The sequence below is a fragment of the Trachurus japonicus genome, chromosome 16 (genome assembly GCF_045865225.1).
Source record: "Trachurus japonicus isolate A0001 chromosome 16, Traja_1.0".
NCBI lineage: Eukaryota > Metazoa > Chordata > Actinopteri > Carangiformes > Carangidae > Trachurus > Trachurus japonicus.
Window position 1 is genome coordinate 24,113,354 of NC_140922.1, and position 18,600 is coordinate 24,131,953.

Here is an 18,600-nt window from a genome sequence, read left to right on the forward strand (position 1 = left end):
TTTAAGAAACTAATATAGGCTACTTCTTGAACCACACAACTACCAAGCTAAAATTATCACTATATTATATAGCTGAATTGTTGTTTACATTATCCATTGGTAGAGCTGAAGTGTTGCATAGCCATATATTACTGCTATATTAGCATTATGTAGCATTAACCTACAGGATGTTTGATAATGCTATTTTCAGCCCAGCCCACCTCTTCTCTACAGTTTAAGAATGATTTATGTTTACATATTTATGATATTTATATATTAGTGTTAGTTATATACTGTGTTATTGACCAGATATGCAGTTGCACTTTTTAAATTTTATTTGCTCTGTTTAATTGCAGTCAATACCTGATTAAGAGTAATGTTTTGATTAAATAAGACAGTAGCCTATTTCTCCAATAACACAACAAGGCTTAACCTCTTGTCTTTCCTCAGTTCAGTTTATTCAGCCGAAGTCAGCTGAAGCAAAATACATTATAATTATTCCCGTGTGTCATTTCACTCAATTACTTCAACAAATTAGTTTGTGCAAAATGTTTTTCTAAGTGTTGATGCATGATTAGCTTTTTAAAATCTCAATACAGGACCTTCCACGAGCGTATATTATTTACACAACTAGAAAAAAACGCAACCGCCTCTCAACCTTGTCTTTTAATTAGATTTACTGCTGAGACAAAGGTGTTGTGCTAATGCATCCACTAAATGCACATAAAGTATGTGCTTATGTGCAAACTCTCAATGCCAAAATGGCCAAGGTCTGAACAAATGTTGGACTGAATTTTGTCCAAGATGGGATGGGGCCACTGCGTCAGACCTTGAAAACCCTACACTGAACCAAAGAGCACGAGGACAATATTCAGCATAGCTGTATTATGGAAAACCAATGATTAATTTTGTTCAGTCATCTGAAAAAATAATGAATCATATTTGGATTTTATCACATCTGATCTGCATTTTGTGGTTAAGATTCATGATGTTTGTTTTGGTTAACTGGAATTTGAATACTGGGATTTGTTCAGATGTTCAATGTTTCTTTTTCTTCACTTTTTCAAACTTAATTTTTATAAAAATGTTACGGCAGGTGTGGCAGGGGCTACTGTATAAGATAACAATATATGCAGCTCATGTATGTCAAACAAATAACAGATTGTGATCGGTCAGTGAGTCTAGTCCCAGTGCATTCGTGCAGTTCAGCCTCATATACACCCAGACAAATAGTGAAGGCCGGTGAAGAAACAGAGAGACATACAGAGACTGTAAAAACTTTATGGATTTTTTTGACGGTCCACTGGCCCTACATTGCGACAGGATTTCTCCCAGAGCTCCTTGTGGTCAGACTGACTTTGAGAGGCTGTTGTCAGTGTGAGAGAGAGAGAGAGAGAGAGAGAGAGAGAGAGAGAGAGAGAGAGAGAGAGAGAGAGAGAGAGAGAGAGAGAGAGAGAGAGAGAGAGAGAGAGAGAGAGAGAGAGAGAGAGAGAGAGAGAGAGAGAGAGAAACAGAGAGCGCTTCTGAGCAAATAAATGTTTTGGATTGAAATTCAATGTAGCAGTTGTTGTCAATAGATCAAATACATTCATACATGAGGAACATTGACTGTAAAATATAGATTCATATTCGTTCAAGATCAATCTTAATTGATGCTCATTTCATCTCCCTTAACTGGATTTATTTTAGATCACAGATGTAAGTCTCGTCAGAGATGTCAGTGGGTGGGACTCTTCTGACAGACTCACCCTACAAAAAGGAACTCCTCTGGCCTTGGGGCTTTTTCTTTTTCCCTGACACATGTCCTGTGTATTTCTCTCCCTTTCCTGTTCAGCATCTGCCTTTCCCTTTGATCTAAAGCAGTGCTTTCTCTTCCAGATTGACCATACCCTCCTGCAGCAGACCTTGCAGCAGGGCAGCCTCCTCTCTCATCCTCTGAGCGTTGACACTGGCCTCGTCTCCCACCCCGGCAGCCAGCTCATGTCCACCGCTGACCCCTCGGTATCCGCCAATGTCGTCATCCACCCCCTGACCAGCCTGGCCCTGCAGCCGTCCACCATCACACCTGCACAGGTCACGATGGCTGGCCTGTCTGAGCAGGAAGCCACAGGTATGTTTGCTGGGAGAGATTGAACTGGACGCCCTCTGGTGTGAGCTAAATAACTGATACAGTCTCTCCTCTGGGTCCTGCAGGTTCGCAGGACCTAAGCCATGTCATGAGTAGCTCTGGCCTGGTTGCTGGGGGCAGTAATGGTCAGGAGATCACACTGACTATCAACAACTCCAGCCTGTCTCAAGCCCTTGCCCAGGTACAGGCCCAGGCCTCCGCTGCTGGTTCCAGCTCTGCAGCAGGAAACCCTCAAGAGATCACGCTCACCATATCAGGTATGGACCACCACACCACTGGCTCATCAGAATGACATGCAATTTCAATGCAACATACTGCAAACACTTATCTTTTCAATCATCCCCAAGATCAATAATATATTCATTGATTTCCTCACTTGTAAACATGCTGGCTTGCTGCCAGTGAAAAAAAACAAACCCAGGACTGAGTCACAGTATATATATATATTTTTTTTCATTCTGTAGCTGCTTCACAAATCAAGATTAAGCCCCTAGTATTAGAGAGTATGAGTGATACACCTTCCCCACAAGCCATGTCATTGCATATCAGCTCAGGATCCAGGCTGTATCCACATAGTAGGTGAAAGCCGAGGCTGCCTCACTTTTCTCAGCTCTCCTGAGACACCATAGATCATTTCCGCCTGCATGACTGGAGCAGTCAGAGAATTTCCCCTGAAAACAACTTGGTCTTTCTTTCATTCGCCATTCTGATAGATTTACTGTGTTGTGATTGAAATCCTTTACACTACAGCAGTGGTAAACTATTCTTATTTCTAAGCTTATTTTTCTTTTCTCTTGAACCTACACCAATACTTATTTTTAAGAAATTTTCAGCACAATTCTGTTTTTTTCATTAACTAGAATAAGTGGGAAAGAAATGCAAAAAATAGCCAAATATCTCAAGTCTCACAGTTTGTCCAAATTTAACACCTCTGGGAAATGTATCCAACAACACTGCTAAGTCCTACCTGATCCTAATGGTCGAAAAAGAGTAAGAGCCTGAAACTGTGTGAAAACTATTACTCATTCCTGCTCTAAAAACGACTTGTTTTCATCATGTTTCAGGTCAGGATCTGCTCCCTCAGCATGGCAACTCTAATGGTACAGAGATGAACGGCAGCATCAGGCTGGCATCGCCGCTCAGCAGCCAGCCCACGAGTGCAACCTTAACCATTACCAATGACCACCTCCTACCTCAGAGCCCCGCCAACACTGGAATGGCAGGTGAGGACTGGAATATAAATCTGTGCTTTTGTCTAAATTGACAGAAGAATATTGTAGTGGAAAGTCATAAAGTATATTCAAATCATCTTAAATCCCTGAAGCGACTGTAGCGCCTTGCCGAGCTGGTCCCGAGTTACACAATCAAAGGCCGGTGTCACTCATCTGCTCATCTGTGATGTGATTACCTTGAGGCCACAGCGAGATCCAATTTGCATTTTTAGCACATTCTACTTATGTGTAGTGTATGTGTGTTGAGCCCCTGACTTTACAACCATATATTTATCTATATATATATTTATAAAATGTACTCTTAAAATAACAGTGAAATACTGCTGCATTAACTTAAACCCAGGTTAAGTTAAGTAAAGTAAGTTTAGTTTAGTTCAGTTTAGTATGGATCCCCATTAGTCACTGCCTCAGCAGCGACTGTTCTTCCTGGGGTCCTATGGTACAATATAAAATAAAAAGATATATATATATGCTCAATCTGAAAACACATATATATACAGGTACACATATAAATATACAAATATTACATACATGTTCAAATATTTAAGACATTTAAGACAATTCTCAAGGTTTTTATTGGTCAGCCAACAATACTCCTGACTGTAGCTCATTTTAGGACCAACACACTCATGGCTGCTGAAGTGGGTGCAAGTGTTTTTTCTATTTCAACAATATGCATGATTTTTTAGTCCGAAACTAGCAAAGACATTTGTGTTGTGCTTTGAGCTGCTCAATGCCAGGTGGAAGACAGGACCCTACACAGGATTAGTTTGTAACTGTAAGTAAATCCATCTGGAAGGTGAGATGAGTCATGAAATGTGCTTACTAGTACCTGGAGAGTACAGGTAACCTATGAGACTGTTAATGTATCTAATTTATCTAATTTAATTAATTACAATCTGCTGACCTCCATTGTTTAAAAAAAAAAAAAAAAAGATGTGTCCCTTTAAGAGAAAATACATTTGAAAAGTCTTCTGGAAATTCATGGTTACAAACAAACCAGTTCTTCTCTTCCCGTCGGCTTTTCTCACCAAAGCTCTACTCAATAAGAGTCTTACAAACACACACAAAACCCATCTTTGACCTGCACCGTGTCAGCAATTAGTGATCTGCTCCACTCACTCTTAACACCACTTGATTCAAGTCCAGCACCTAAAACCAATAGTGTGGCAGCAAAGAGGGAGATGCTCAGCTGGCTGTTGTGCAACTATCACCCATCAACCCACTTGAGCAGCACTGATTAAATTGCCACCTATTTAATGGAATGAGCCTGCATGTTAAGCGGGAGGACTTTGTCTTTGCCGCTGCAAACCATTGTAATCACTCCCAACATGTTGACAATCAGACACCGGCTGCGTAGGTGAAGTCTGACCTCCTGCTGCTTTAAACAACGAAGAATAGATTGCATTAACAGAAAACTCCTTCTGTAGAGGTGACCAAGCAAGATGCCTTTTTCTGTGCAGTGTAGAGCAGACATCACCGAAAAAAGCTACTTCGTATACAAAGGACGCATGATAGGTGTAGTTCCCTCACATTTATTGCCAGTGCAAGATCTAACATGAATAATGTGAGTGGTTCGTCTTAAGCTCAGACTCCTTTTATGGTTCAAAAGAAGCGTCCTCTCCCTCTGGCACCAGTGAGATACCAGGATAAAACTAAGGCATTGATGGAGAGGCTCAAACAGTCTCTAGTCTCCACCAGCACCCTTTTTATGATATGGTTTGCTAAGGTGTGTGCCCATAACTACAGTACAGCATCATCATCAAAGTATGGAGAAGTTGAAATAGCTATAAAAGAGACTCTGGGGGGCGAATAAGGCCCTGGCCCAGCACATCACATATACAAATGCAAAAATTGCCATATTGGAAAATTGACACCCAGGATCAGATCAGTGAATGCTTTTCTGCAGACTGACTGTTCACTAAGCCCCTTCCTGATTGCTGTGAAGCTTTCCGTTCTCACAAGCCACACAGGCTTTTTGCAGTTGTAATGAATGCTGGCAGATTTGCCAGTAGAGTCATTTTTGAAACAGCTGGTGTTCTGTTTCACAGACGTAAACAAAAGCAAGGCTTTCATTTCTAGCCCACGACTGTCTTTTATTTTTATCATTTCTGGACTGTGGCTGTGTCTAGCAGATTATTGATTTGGTAACATGCTAGTTAGCTGGGAATGTTGGCCTTTTTATTTAGCAGACATTAAAAGACAAATGCAATTTTGCTGTTGTATTTGAGCAAATAGTATAACTCTACTTAGTAATTTCTTGTGTGTTGAATTACACACTGCAGCATTGACAGAGCTGAGCCTTGAAGGATCAGAATTAGCTCAGAACATCATCTCTTTCTTCTTTTATCTGTGCTATAAAAGGAATCTTTAATGTACAGTGCACCACGAAAATGTTTCAAAATTGTACTGCCTTACAACACTTGTGTATTATCAAGTTGAAGTGTAGTTATTTGATCTTCCATATAATTAACAACCAACAGACTAGACTAACAACATTGAAAATACAGAGCCAGGAGGGCAGCCTCAGCGGAACAGTTAATGCACTTGTACTTTCCACCCAGTCTAACAGAATGAACGCTATGACAAAACAGTTTCCTCTGTTCAGGTTGTGCAACATTTAAGAACTGCCTGGACAGAATCTGAGACGTCATACAGACAGGAGATGGTACTTGTAGTGAATCACCAGGCTATTGAACGTAGGCAGCAGCACAGCTGCAGCAGTGGTCTGGAGCAGCCATACTACTCAACATACTAATACTAATTGGCAGATGTTCTCACAAGTGAGGACCAACACTTAAATGATGTCATGCACAATTAGACATTTACGCAAACTTAAAAAAACAAACTCAAAAAGCAGACAAGTGCCTTTGACTTAGCACAAGAATTATCTATGGAAAATGATGCTTCAGTGACTGAAGGATGTTGCACGGCCAGACTCAACAGATGGCACTCAAGGAGAAAACCATCGCTCACAAAACAGTACAAAACTGCAAAATTAAACTTTAAAAGAAGTAAGGGTGTATTTTGTAATGAATAGGCTTCATCCTTCTTTTACTTCAGTAAAAACAAATAAAAATGTGTGAATTGCTTAATTTATCATTTTTAGTGATACTGAGCAGGCATACTCAGTTTCATCCTTTCAGGTTGTTCTCCTGTACATGCGTCTCTCAGGAGGCTGGAGATTTGCATTTAAAAACCCAATTTGTGAATAATCATCACTTAATAGTTGGTGCTGACCCGTCCCTGATGATAAAGCGAGGGGCTTGTTCGCTCATGCAGTGAGCAAATATGATTTTTCCTGTCTTCCTGATTGTTCTGTTGACTGGCTTGCTTGTCACCTGGAAGTTTAATCACATTTCCTGTCTCATCTGTCTCTCTTCATTACCCACCTCTCTCAAGTTGAAAGGGAAACATTCCCACAGCTTGAATCGCAGAGACACAGAGCATCACACAGAGCATGGAGAGCATCTTTGCTGTAGTTGATTAGTCTCGAGCATTCCTGTCACTCTGTATGCAAATACAGTTCAACCTTCACTTTGACTGATAAATTGTATTGAGCCCATATTGGCCTTTTTATTAAGTTCAAATATTGACTGGTTTCATTCACTACTACTATAATGGAGGTCCCCTCCTGTAAATGCCCAATGAATATATGTTATTATTTAAATCAGGGAGCAGCCAGATAGTAAGTTGCCTCACCTCAACACATACAGGTGTATTTTGTAGTCATTACAGCATTTAATGCACTGCAGCTACTGGCCCAACATTTAACTCACACTGTAGCCTTCCACCACATTGGCAGTCCCATACATAATGTGGACCAGTGGGCTGTCAAAAAACCCATTAATTTTGTACTGGCTGGGTCTGTCTGTTTACTGCTCCCCTCTGTGTGCCTGTCATTCAGGGTGCAGCACACGTTTTACAGGACTGTGCTAACTCACTCATCAGTGTTTACTGATGATGAGAGCACAAGGTCCCCATATTGAATACAAGATTGGTCACTAAGGGAATGTAGCCAGTGACTGTAGCAGTGATCAAATTACACTAACCTCTAACCTCTAACCTCTTCCTTCGACCTATCAGTGACCAGCCTGCCGCCGAGCACCACCCTGTCACATACTGCTGCATCCCAGAGCCTAGTGATGTCACCAGGAGGCGTGGCCAGTGACGGCAGCGTCACACTAACCCTTGCTGATGCACACAGTATGCTAGAGGGCGTCACTCTAAACCTCAACGCACAGGTAAAAAAAATGATTACAAGGTGGTGATTTTAAAAACCCAGATTGTCTTAAAATGCACTTTAGAGATCATAAACAATCCAATGATTTAATTAAGTGTGTGAGTTTGTTTTGGTCCTCAGGGTCAGACATATCCTGCAGTGCTGAATGACTCTGGTTTGTCAGGGCAGTCAGCCAGCTCAGGCCAGCAGGTCATACTGGTCAGTCATCATTCCCAGTCTGCCAACGGAGCATCTGACAATGGATATAATGTACCGGTAAGTGTGTTTGTATCAAGGGGAGGAGCTACGACACAAGGTTGGAAATTGGTTTTGCATTGATGAATTGAGCAAATACTTAAGATGGCAACACAGTAATTGGCTGTAATGGATTACCTATCTTGAGAAAATAAGTGCCAGATCAGTTATTTATTTTTTAAATTTTAATATGAATTAATAGGATGAGTTGAGGTGAGGGCGATGTAAACCCACATTCATCAATCAAAAAATTAGGATATCTGGAAATATGCACCATGAGTTTTCCAAACTTTTGACTTTTGAAGTTTAAGTAATCCGTCAAAAATTAATTCAGACAAGATTCACATATTTATACATCTTGTTTATCTATGCTCTAGTGTGCGCTGGAAGTTTTCTTTGAATTTTTGACTGTGATTTATCCTGCACCAGCTGGCACCTAGAAGAAGCACTTGTTTAAGTTATGGAAGTAGTGGAGTTGCACATGAAGCCTGTTGCTGTGCACGGGACTTATAAACATTTTAAGTAATCTGTGTCTTTGTGTGTGATTCAGATTTCCGACGACGGGCATAAGGTTGGGAAGGACGCCCAGCCGGAGGGGGATAATCGTAACCAGTGTTACTACTGTAATCAGGTGTGCCGGAACGCCAACTCACTGCGACGCCACTGCAGGCAAGCCCACGGCAAGGACCGCTGTCACGTCTGCAGCCTCTGCAACAAAGCTTTCAAGAGAGCCACACACCTGAAGGTAGGAACTCATCAGCTTTGAAGTGGCCCCTTATTTAAAGATGAATATAGCATTGTATGTGAATGAGTGCGACGGACAAATGAAACTCTCTCCACAGATCTAATTTCTAGCGATCATTGCCTCCATTTCACACTGAAAAATTAGAGATTCAAAGAGTCAGTGAGAAAGAGGACACTATAATCAAAGTGCACTCTTTCTGTATGAAGCAAAACTAAGAGTAATTAATCAAGGGGATTGTAGATAGACTCTTAAAACTTGTCACTCTCATCGACAAAACAAAACACTCAGACAGAGAAGTGTTTTACAGCCAATATACACGTGTCTCTCGATCCCCTCCATGTGGGTGAGACACTCAAGCACATAAACGTTGAGGCTCTCACATCAGAAGGAAAGAGGTGCAAGAGGAGGAGAAGGAGGAGGAGGATATGGTTTTATACACAAGCTCTTTCCCCACCACATGTCATGTTTCTGAGTAAAGGCCACTGGGCCATTGGCTTTCACGTTAGTAAATGTGCCTCAACATGCCGAGCAGTAATTGTCTCTTATAAAAGGAGCGACAATGAGATTAGGTCGGTGTCACAGAGAGAGTGACCGCGCTCCATCCTCTCCAGGCCTCCGGGCTTCTCATTAGTCTGCAATGAGAACTGTGATGTTGATTTTGGATTTTTAAAGGCCCAGTGGCGGAAAGATAAATTGGTAGTGCTGTTATTTTTCATTTTGTTGGCCGGTGGATAATAATTTTGCTATTTAATTATAGCCAGCCAGCCAAAGCCATGCCTTTTAAAGTTTGGAAACACAGAAAAATAATTAATTTGCTCGACAGGCAGTGCTACATAGGTTAGGGAACACTAATAGACTCTCACAGGGAAGAGCTGAGTGTTTTACAGAACATGAGCCCGACAGCCAGATAAATCAAGGACATGTTTTGCCCACTGTGATGAACTGCATCATCTCCAGCTCGGAGCTCACTTTTACAATTACCTGGTCACCTGAGATTACTAACTATAATGAGATTTTGAACTTTAAAGGTGTATACAGGTTATTCAAAAATTAATGAAAAGGGAAGGGATGACAAAGATTTTATTGTGGCCACGGTGAATGAGGGGGCAAGCAGGGGAACATGAATTGTTTTTCATCTTTTTGTTGCTTGTTTGAAGGTTGTTGAGTTTTTATAATCAAAGTTTTAATGTTTTCCCCAACTTACCCAAGGCACTTTTAATAAACATTGCCTCCACCGTGACCTCAAAAGCCCTCCACACTTTATCTCCTTATAAACTTGATGCAGTTATAGAATAACCACATTGGCCCTTTTTACAGATCAACAATAATATTATGGCATTGTTCCCATTCGCTTTCATAGACACTCATGCTTTGTGTTGCCCAATATTGATTTGAGCGCTGCTTCCTGAATTTCATCATCTCTGACACAATACATGATCCCAGATTGTTTTTATGGGGATTTACAGACTCACTTTTTCATTGAAAAGATTCTGTCTGTTCACTCAAACACTTTAGAGAGGGATTGAAGTGCCAGGTAGTGTAGTCAGGTGATGCCAGATTCCAGTTCTGTGAGGTTGATGGGGAAACAGCAGCTCATAAAACATTAAAATGTCAAATGTTTATCTTCAGAAAGGTCAGCTCAATGCCAGTTGACTGCTTGAATTCAATAAATATATATGACATCCTGTCTCTGTTCGTCCAAGACCATTTGTATAACTTAATATTTTTATTAATGTGCTTCCCACATAATCCAATATTAGCTCATTGGAAATATATTATTGATCCCTGTGTTACTTTCAAAAATCTAATATTGATCACACTATATGTGGAGGGGCAACAGCCAGCCAACCATTTTCTTGAGGTGTCGCTTCTTTTGTTAGAAAACTGTGAGAATATGAATAAACTTGGTAATTTCTCACAGCCTAAAATGGCATTTTGAAATCAATTACAAACACAAAAATGGATCTTTAATTGATTCGTCAATAAATTGTTTGATTTCAAACATACAAAACCACATTGTAGAGAAGCCTGACCTCTTTAAAACCAATAATACAATATTTGCATAATAGCCTTTCAGTGTACTTAGAATATATACTCAGTACATTATGCATAGTATTTTGCCTGTCAGCTACATCATTTTAATGTACTCAAATATTCAAGAATCAGCTGAATGCTAAGATGTAATAGGTTGTAATATCAGGGGATATCAAATAGATAAACAAAACAAGACCTCGCCAGGTTTTCATTTTTCAATATACGACACGGGTAACAGAGCACATCATTAAATACTTGAGACACAAAGAAGAAAGAAGACATGACTTGGTGGGTGTCCAGACCCTTCACAGTGACTCGGTCAGTTCCTCCCAGGGCGAAATGACAGTAATCTCTGTCATCTGTCAATCTGGAGACACACTATAGGAAAGGCACTTTGTGTCCTACACTGCAATTATGATGATTTTGTTTTTGGTCTGTCCACAGGAGCATGAACGGGTGCACCAGCCAGGCCCGTCACCCAGCTCGCAGAAACCCAGACTCTTCAACTGCCTCTCCTGCGTGAAGGCCTTCGCCAAGCGCAGCCAGTTGGAGAGACACAACCGAACACACACAGGTAGGATAGATAGAAGATTATGGTTTAGACTGTAGACGTCATCACAGAAATAAACACAGCTTTGGGATTCAAATTAAAATCCACCATTTACAAAAGTACATTTTATGGAATATACACTATACAAACTATTTGAGAAATCATTAAAGACATTTAATTCACTATCATAAAATGTGTATCAGTTTTGTCTCAGTCAGTCACACTTGAGTAATCCATCACTAATGCTACAAAACGTGACCAGTTCCTCCCAATTAGTTAGAGCAACAACAATGATAACATCATTTTTAATTACCAACCAGTTTTTTTTTTTGTTGTTTTTTTAAAAGCAGCATACTGACTCTCACTGATTTTCTTTAGCACAGGGCTAACGGTCTCCTTCATCAGCTAACTAGCTCGGATTAGTTGGACTGGATTTTAACTTAGTTGTAGAATGAAGAGCCAGCTACCTTATTAATTCAGCAGCATTTTACCAAAAGTAGTTTTGTTTTTAGAGAGATACGGAGATCAAAATGTCTTTCTTTGAGCTTGTTTCAGTCAACAGACTCTAGCTACAGGTCCGTTATGATTGAATTGGGCTAGTTTGTAAGATGTTGCCCTTGCATTGCCATTGCCAATATTATATTTTCCATTTGCTATTAAGTCTCAGTAGAAGCTGCCAACTAAACTTCGCTCATTAGCGGGCTAAAAGAGTTAAGATGAATAAATAAAAAAGGGAACATTCGTTACTCTGTATCAGTGCTGTGTTTATTAAGCAGAATGATGTTAAATTATTCAGGATTACATTGGCACTGCTGTTGCTGTAGCTAACAGGAGCTAACGGACGACAGTGTAGCATGTGGAGTTTTATGGTTTGAGAGAGGCTGCGACTGAGATACTGAGACACTTAGATGTTATCAGACAGTATTAGTGTATTGTTATCTTGTGTAATGTCATACATACAATAACAAGTCTTTGAGGACAATGGAAACATGTTGGTCAGATATTTAGTATTCAATGTTTTACATGATTACTGCATGTCAGTAATTCCATAGTAAATTCATCAATAACAACAATATTGAGCTGCAGGAGGCAAAAAAAAAAAGGAATCTTCCGTGTTGGAAACGTCCTCCTACCCAGAGTAATTATTCAATCATTAAACCGAGTTAATGTGTCCAAATCGACAAAGAGCTTTGCCACAGTCCTGAAAATAAAGGACTGGATGTAAAAGCAGCATCATTTTCTTGATTTGATATTTAGCAGCTGTCAGCTTTCCCTTTCACACTCATTATGTCATGCATTCATAAAGACACAGCTACTAAACAGGTAAATGCCCTCTGAATGTCTCCTCTCTGTGTGAAATCCTTGGCACCTAGGCATGATTATCAACCCTCAGTGTACATAAAGAAACAATTCTGTCGGCCTATTACCATTTGAATAGACTAATTTGAATGCTGGTAAGGAAGATTCTGATTGGACTTTTTCTATTCAGGTTCATCTGTCTATGTTTGGTTTTGTCTCTAACAACACAAAAAACTCCTGCCTGATGTCTACGGCAGCATGTTCACTCGCATCCAGATCTACAACCCAAACAACATGACAAGGCAACAAGAGGGCTGTACATATTCTCCTCAAGGCAGGAGTTATTCTGTATGAGAGGTACAATATGGGCATTATAGTTTTGAGAATGTGCCTGGAGCAGAGGTTTTCACAGAGCTGAATCAGCATCTCTGTAAAGGGGAGGTTTCAGTATCGTTGGACAGATGCGGAAACTGTTGTTAACACTAAAATCACACACTGCGACAGCATTATGCTGAGTTTGTATTTGTTTAGTGTCGACAGACACAGGCGGCATAATGAGTTGTCTTCTTAACGCCGAGCAGGATCTCCGACTAAAAGAGGCCACTGAGGAGAGACTCAAGCTGCGAAGCCAAGGATCTTTTTTTTGAAGTGCACAGATTTCGGTGGCACATCCCCTGCATTATGAGCTAGAAACGTCCTGTTTCTAAGTGTCGCTGCTTTGGCATTTTCATGTCAAAGAATATTCCAGTGAAATCCGTCAGCTAAAGTTTAAAGTGTCCCCGCTGCGTTGTTCGTCTCAACAGGACACTAACAAGCAAAACAAGAATATGTTAAGAAGATTATACGCTGTTATATTTGAGATTCATTAATTCATGAAACTCAAAACAAAACCTTGGATAATTTAAATACTAAAGATAAAACATGTAAGTATAGGGTTTGAATACAATCTTGAGACATCAGAGGACTTATAGCACAATTAGGGGTCAGTATGGCTTTATAATTTAAGAGTAAAGACCACACAGAGGAAAACAACAACAAGGCCTATGCTTTAATATTATTTCAGATCAAATAAAGTTGGAAATGAATCTAGAGCTAGATTTAGCTGTATGTTCTTTAAGCAGCTTTATGTCTCTTTTACATTTTACATATAGTCCAATAATCTCAAACACTGTGGCTTTTATCTACAGTACAGTAATTAATTTTATTGTATATCCATATGTCACAGTTACTCTGGGGTGGTTTAATAATGAAGTACAACGCAAATTACAGCAGATGAAAAGTAACTGTGGGTCTCTGTGTTGGTGCAGGCGAGCGTCCCTTCAAATGCAGTCAGTGCGAGAAGGCCTTCAACCAGAAGAGCGCTCTGCAGGTCCACATGGTCAAACACACTGGAAAGAAGCCCTTCAAGTGCGAGGTGTGCAGCATCAGGTTCACGCAGAAGAGCAACATGAAACACCACATGAAGAGATCCCACGGCTACGGTGAGCAGCTGAGCGGCTTCACTCCACTGCGCACGCATTAACACTCGGACGCACAGGCAGATGTTTGTGCAGCTGTGAAACAAAAGGAAGTAATCATCTTGATATTGTCTCCCTGTCCGCTCAGTTCACTTTCACTCCAGGAAAAGTATTTCCAAGAGCAATTGAGGTTGATAAGCATTTTATAATAGAAGTCTCCTTTTCCTTATTGAATCAGAATCACTAGAATCAGAATTTATTTGTCATTACACAACAGTACAACGAGATTAAAAGCTAAACCTTACAGTGCAACCACATAGAGACAAGTCGTCAGCACAGCATCCTCTTTGATACCAACAGATACAGGTTGTTAAGACATTACTTCTTCCTGACAGCCCTGATCGAGATTTAAGCAGTGGCTCCTGAGTGCGACCAACTCACATTGTTATTCATTTCATTCAAACACCCCACCTCGGAGCCCGGCTGGCACTTATTGAGGATGACCTGAGGAGGAGAACAATGCCGACAGCTCTGTTCCTACTCCACAAAGACTTCCTGTCAGGTCCCCACGCTTGGCTGGCTGTAGATTATTTGAAAAGTCACGTCTGAAAGACCGGCTTCTCTTGTGTGACTGGGAATAAGACCCAGACTGGACAAGGTTACAACTTCATTTTCACTTTTTCAAGGTTTCTTCCTGTTGTCATTCACCTGCAATACCTGCAGAAAGTACGACCTATGTTTGCAGGTCTTATGGAAATTAAAATGTGACTTTGATGCAGCTACAAGGTTGCACATGCCGTGTCCCAGCTGTGGCAACACACTTAAAAGTTGAGCAGTAAATTTGTTGTTTGATCTGAGATCAGACATATGGAGGCTGCAGACTTCACAGTTAACTTGTCCTGATGTGACAGCATACTGAAGTGGGACTGAACAGACAGCTTGTCTTTGTTGTGGAAGCCTGGCTTCCCACTGATGCTGCCATGCAAAAACTCTCATCAGCGTCTTTTTAGCAGTTTGAAGCCTCAGAGGGAGTAAGTGACTGATGTAAAAACCCAAATTAGAAGCATTTTTTTTATGTTTTCTCAGATATTTACCCATTTTAGCCACGGTAGCAGCATGACTCTAGGAATTCCAAATATTTCAGCAACTGTTTGCTGTTTTTTCTGAACTGTATGAATACATTGATGGTCCCCAGAGCATGAACTAAGAACTCTGGTGATCATCAGACATTTGGATGGGTTTCTTTTGCCAGTTTTCAGTGTTATTATTCCCCTTTTCATCCAGTGCCAACATGAGGATGACAATAATGATGCACAGATGACAGTTATATCTACAGGCCCTGCAGCTTATCCATGGATTGAGCAGGTCCTATAAATTACCTTTCTAATTAACAGCAGCTGGAGGTGAAATTGTACAGTACGTAACATATCAGCAAAATATTAATTAGATTCTCTAAAATATGAGCATACTCTAAGATTCATTTTTCATCAGACACAAATTAGACTGTGTTTGGACTGCTGAACTCATTATGAATTATTATTATTAAATTTCAGGCGGCAGCGGCGAGACATCATTATGAGCTTTTAAACTGTGTGGGTTTAAGAAGTGGCAGCGACATTCAGAATTGTTGTTTGAATGGTGTAAAAGTATGTTCAGTTTATTGTGGCAAAACTGTTCCACCGAAAAGAGAATGACTCTTTCTTTAATTGATGCTAATATTTAACTATGTCATCACATGTGAAATCCCCCTGGTCTCTAAAGTGTAGAAAATAATTTGTTTGGGTGGATGATGTTTGTGCACATTGTGGATTTGGATTACATCAGAGTTGATTTTTAATTCACTAACTCGCACTTTTTAGGGAAATGTCTTAACAACTGTGGTATAAACATTAATCTACCCCTCAAGATGAATTGCAATAACTTTGGTGATCCATCCCTTAATTTTTCTTCTAGCTCCATCAATAGTTCTGAGTTTTAATTTGTCTAGTAAATGATTAATGACATCAGCATCTGGCACAGCACGGCTCACAAAGTTGTTGGCATGCTTGTGGTCTCTTAGTCACGTTTGTGTATCAGTTGAATGAGATTCAACCACTTAGAAATTAATTAGAAACTGACTGTAGATAGACACTAAGAATAACCTGGTGATAACTTCTGGATATTATCAGCTGCATTTGTGAGTAGGGGTCATTTAAAAAAGATTAAATACCTGGAATATACAGTTCAAAAGTCTGAGACCTCATTCCAAGTGAATGTCATCTCATACTTCAGACTACCTTCTTAAAGTATTTTGCAGCGTGCCCACCCACCCACACACACAGCCAATTTGCTGGGTTGAAGAAAGCTGTGTCAGTTTGGGGAAAAAAAGAAAGAAAAGAAAAGAAATCGTGGGAAAAAAGAGGAGTTATTATTCACACAAGGAACTATTTAAGTACAGATTAATCATTGATATACCTTCACTTTGTCTTCATCTGTGTGACTGCTCATTTTTTTGTCCTTATCAAAGAGAGGGATTTCTATTACAGAAGGATTCACGGCTCAAATTTGTGCATTTGCAACTTAATGAATATGTGTTTGAGATACAGAGTGAAAATAGAAGGAGATAATTAAGTGACTCCCACTGTAAAACTCGATTCAAAGTGTGGCCTGCAGCAATAGGGAACAGTGAACCTCTCAGTCTCTGCCAGAGTGACTTATTATTGTTTTGTGCTCAAGTTATTTTAGGATGAATGTACTATGACACATAGCTCATGCTATAGTTACAGCTCACAATGAGCGTCTTCCACATCTGTCAGCTCTCATTACATAGTTTGTGTAATAGACACAGCGGTTTCAGAAGAAAGAGCCAAGAGGAAGAATGTGATATACTGTATATCAACAACAAGTGTTGGAGGAGAGAGGGGGGGGAGATTGCTTTTTTGACAGATGGCCTCATTTGCATGACAGCCACTGGCAAACTGAATACAGAACCAGAGCTGCTGGTGCTGCGTCTGTAGATGTGTGTTAATGGGGCTTTTCTTCTGCTTTACAAAGCGCTGTTATCACTCATCACCAGCAGGTGTTTAAGTTTATGCCTTTTCTCTTTTCCTCCTTCCAGGTCAGATCCAGGAAGTTTCCCTGGGCAGCCCAGAAACGGCACCGCAGGTGGAGGTCGAGCTCGACCTGGACGTTGTTCCTGAATCATCTGGAGACTGGCAAAACGTCTTCCACTGACCACAACACACACGATCCCCAGAGACAGACAGCACTGTACAATGAACCAAACACTGATTGAGTTTAACAACTAAACAACAAAGCTTCTCCAAACGTATTCCTCCTTTAAGAGCATTTTGGATTTGCTCCGCTGTACATCCAGGGCTTTTTTCCCCCCTCCCCCTGGTAGTCGTCCCTTTCTGTTTCGTCCAAATTAGCAGTGAAGTAAGGGGAGCCTGGTTCCCACTGATTGGCTTAATGACTTGTATCTGTTTTGCTACTGTCTGATTGTCATCAATCTAATAACATCCGGAGAGGTTTGGCTCAATAAACGCAGGCATCCCGGAGAATTCTCCAGCCAAGAAAAACAGTTCTAAAGTCGACCCTGTCGGAAAGAGAGGAGAGTGAAGTCAGTGAAAATCCCCCCCAGAGACGAGTGTCTTATCTCTTCATTATTGCTCTGCTCACAGGGACGGACGCGCAGCTTCAAACAACTGTACTGCTGTCATCACTTCAAAGTAACTGTGGAACACAGAAATCCTTTTTCACTGGTTGATGAGATATCTGTCTTTTTTTTATTATTGTTTTTTTTTTACTTATTTATACTGTACATATTTCGTCTTGACATGAAACATCAATTGCAGTCTGTTAGACAGCAGCAACACACGTTTATAAAGATTGCCACTGAGCTTTTTGACCGAACATGTCCACATTGTGTTTCCTCTCGTTGTATCCTTTAAACCCACAACACAGACAATTGTCTGTACAGTCGTTCATTTTGTAAATAGTGTAGTTAGATTGCGTATATTTTCTGATGAACTGCCACACAACGGGGTTGTTGTAATTTGGGCATAATGTTGCAGTTGCCATGAAGCAAACCCAATGTACAGATAAGCTGTTTTCCCCCTTTTTTGCAGTTGTATTTTCTATTGTCCATAATAAATTAAGAAGATTAAAGTAATTTTTCTACTAATTTAAGGACTTTTCTCTTTATTTCTTGGTGCCTGAATAATTACATTGGAAATAATGTTTAATTTCTTCACCTTGTTCTTTTGTGTGTTTGTGTTAAAGCAAAAAACAAGTATGCAGATCACTACTCTTTCTGGAAGCGATGATGGGCTGTTTTACCACCACCACCCCAGTTGTCACATTACGGTACACTCAGTGTAAGGAGGCAATTAGATTGGCAATGCAAAAAAGATGAAAGATGCCCCCGATGAAATAGCTCCGTGTGAAACCAAATTGTGGTTCATTCAGTTTGACTTCAGCTCTGCGTGTTACAAACTTTCTTATTCATGTCCGTCCACCATCATAGCAGGGCTGCCAGATAAACATAAAGCATCTTCCTACAAGTCATTAAACCGGCCAATCAAATGCAAACACACACTCCCTGATAGATTACCTATTAATTTGAGTGCAATATTTCTATTTACTTCACATCATCACGGCCAGAGATAAAGTAATCACTGCAGTGACATCTTAGATGTCCTATCCTAGATTGAGTTGT

General features: G+C 40.3%; 1 protein-coding gene across 2 annotated transcripts in view; it reads left to right on the forward strand.

Moving 5' to 3' along the window:
- Positions 1-18,064, forward strand: part of LOC146972461 (zinc finger protein 236) — a 55,916-nt gene extending 37,852 nt beyond the window's left edge. Inside the window, exons 24-32 of one of the 2 annotated variants that reach the window (XM_085802681.1) lie at positions 1,858-2,089; positions 2,173-2,364; positions 3,172-3,330; positions 7,426-7,583; positions 7,703-7,831; positions 8,367-8,561; positions 11,040-11,169; positions 13,752-13,925; positions 16,999-18,064. In XM_085802681.1, the coding sequence (XP_085658807.1) occupies positions 1,858-2,089; positions 2,173-2,364; positions 3,172-3,330; positions 7,426-7,583; positions 7,703-7,831; positions 8,367-8,561; positions 11,040-11,169; positions 13,752-13,925; positions 16,999-17,114 (1,485 nt within the window). In that variant the 3' untranslated portion in view covers positions 17,115-18,064. Of the gene's footprint in view, positions 1-1,857; positions 2,090-2,172; positions 2,365-3,171; positions 3,331-7,425; positions 7,584-7,702; positions 7,838-8,366; positions 8,562-11,039; positions 11,170-13,751; positions 13,926-16,998 lie in introns of both variants that reach the window. The other variant, XM_085802680.1, reaches the window with a different exon arrangement.
- Positions 18,065-18,600: the final 536 nt, after the last annotated feature.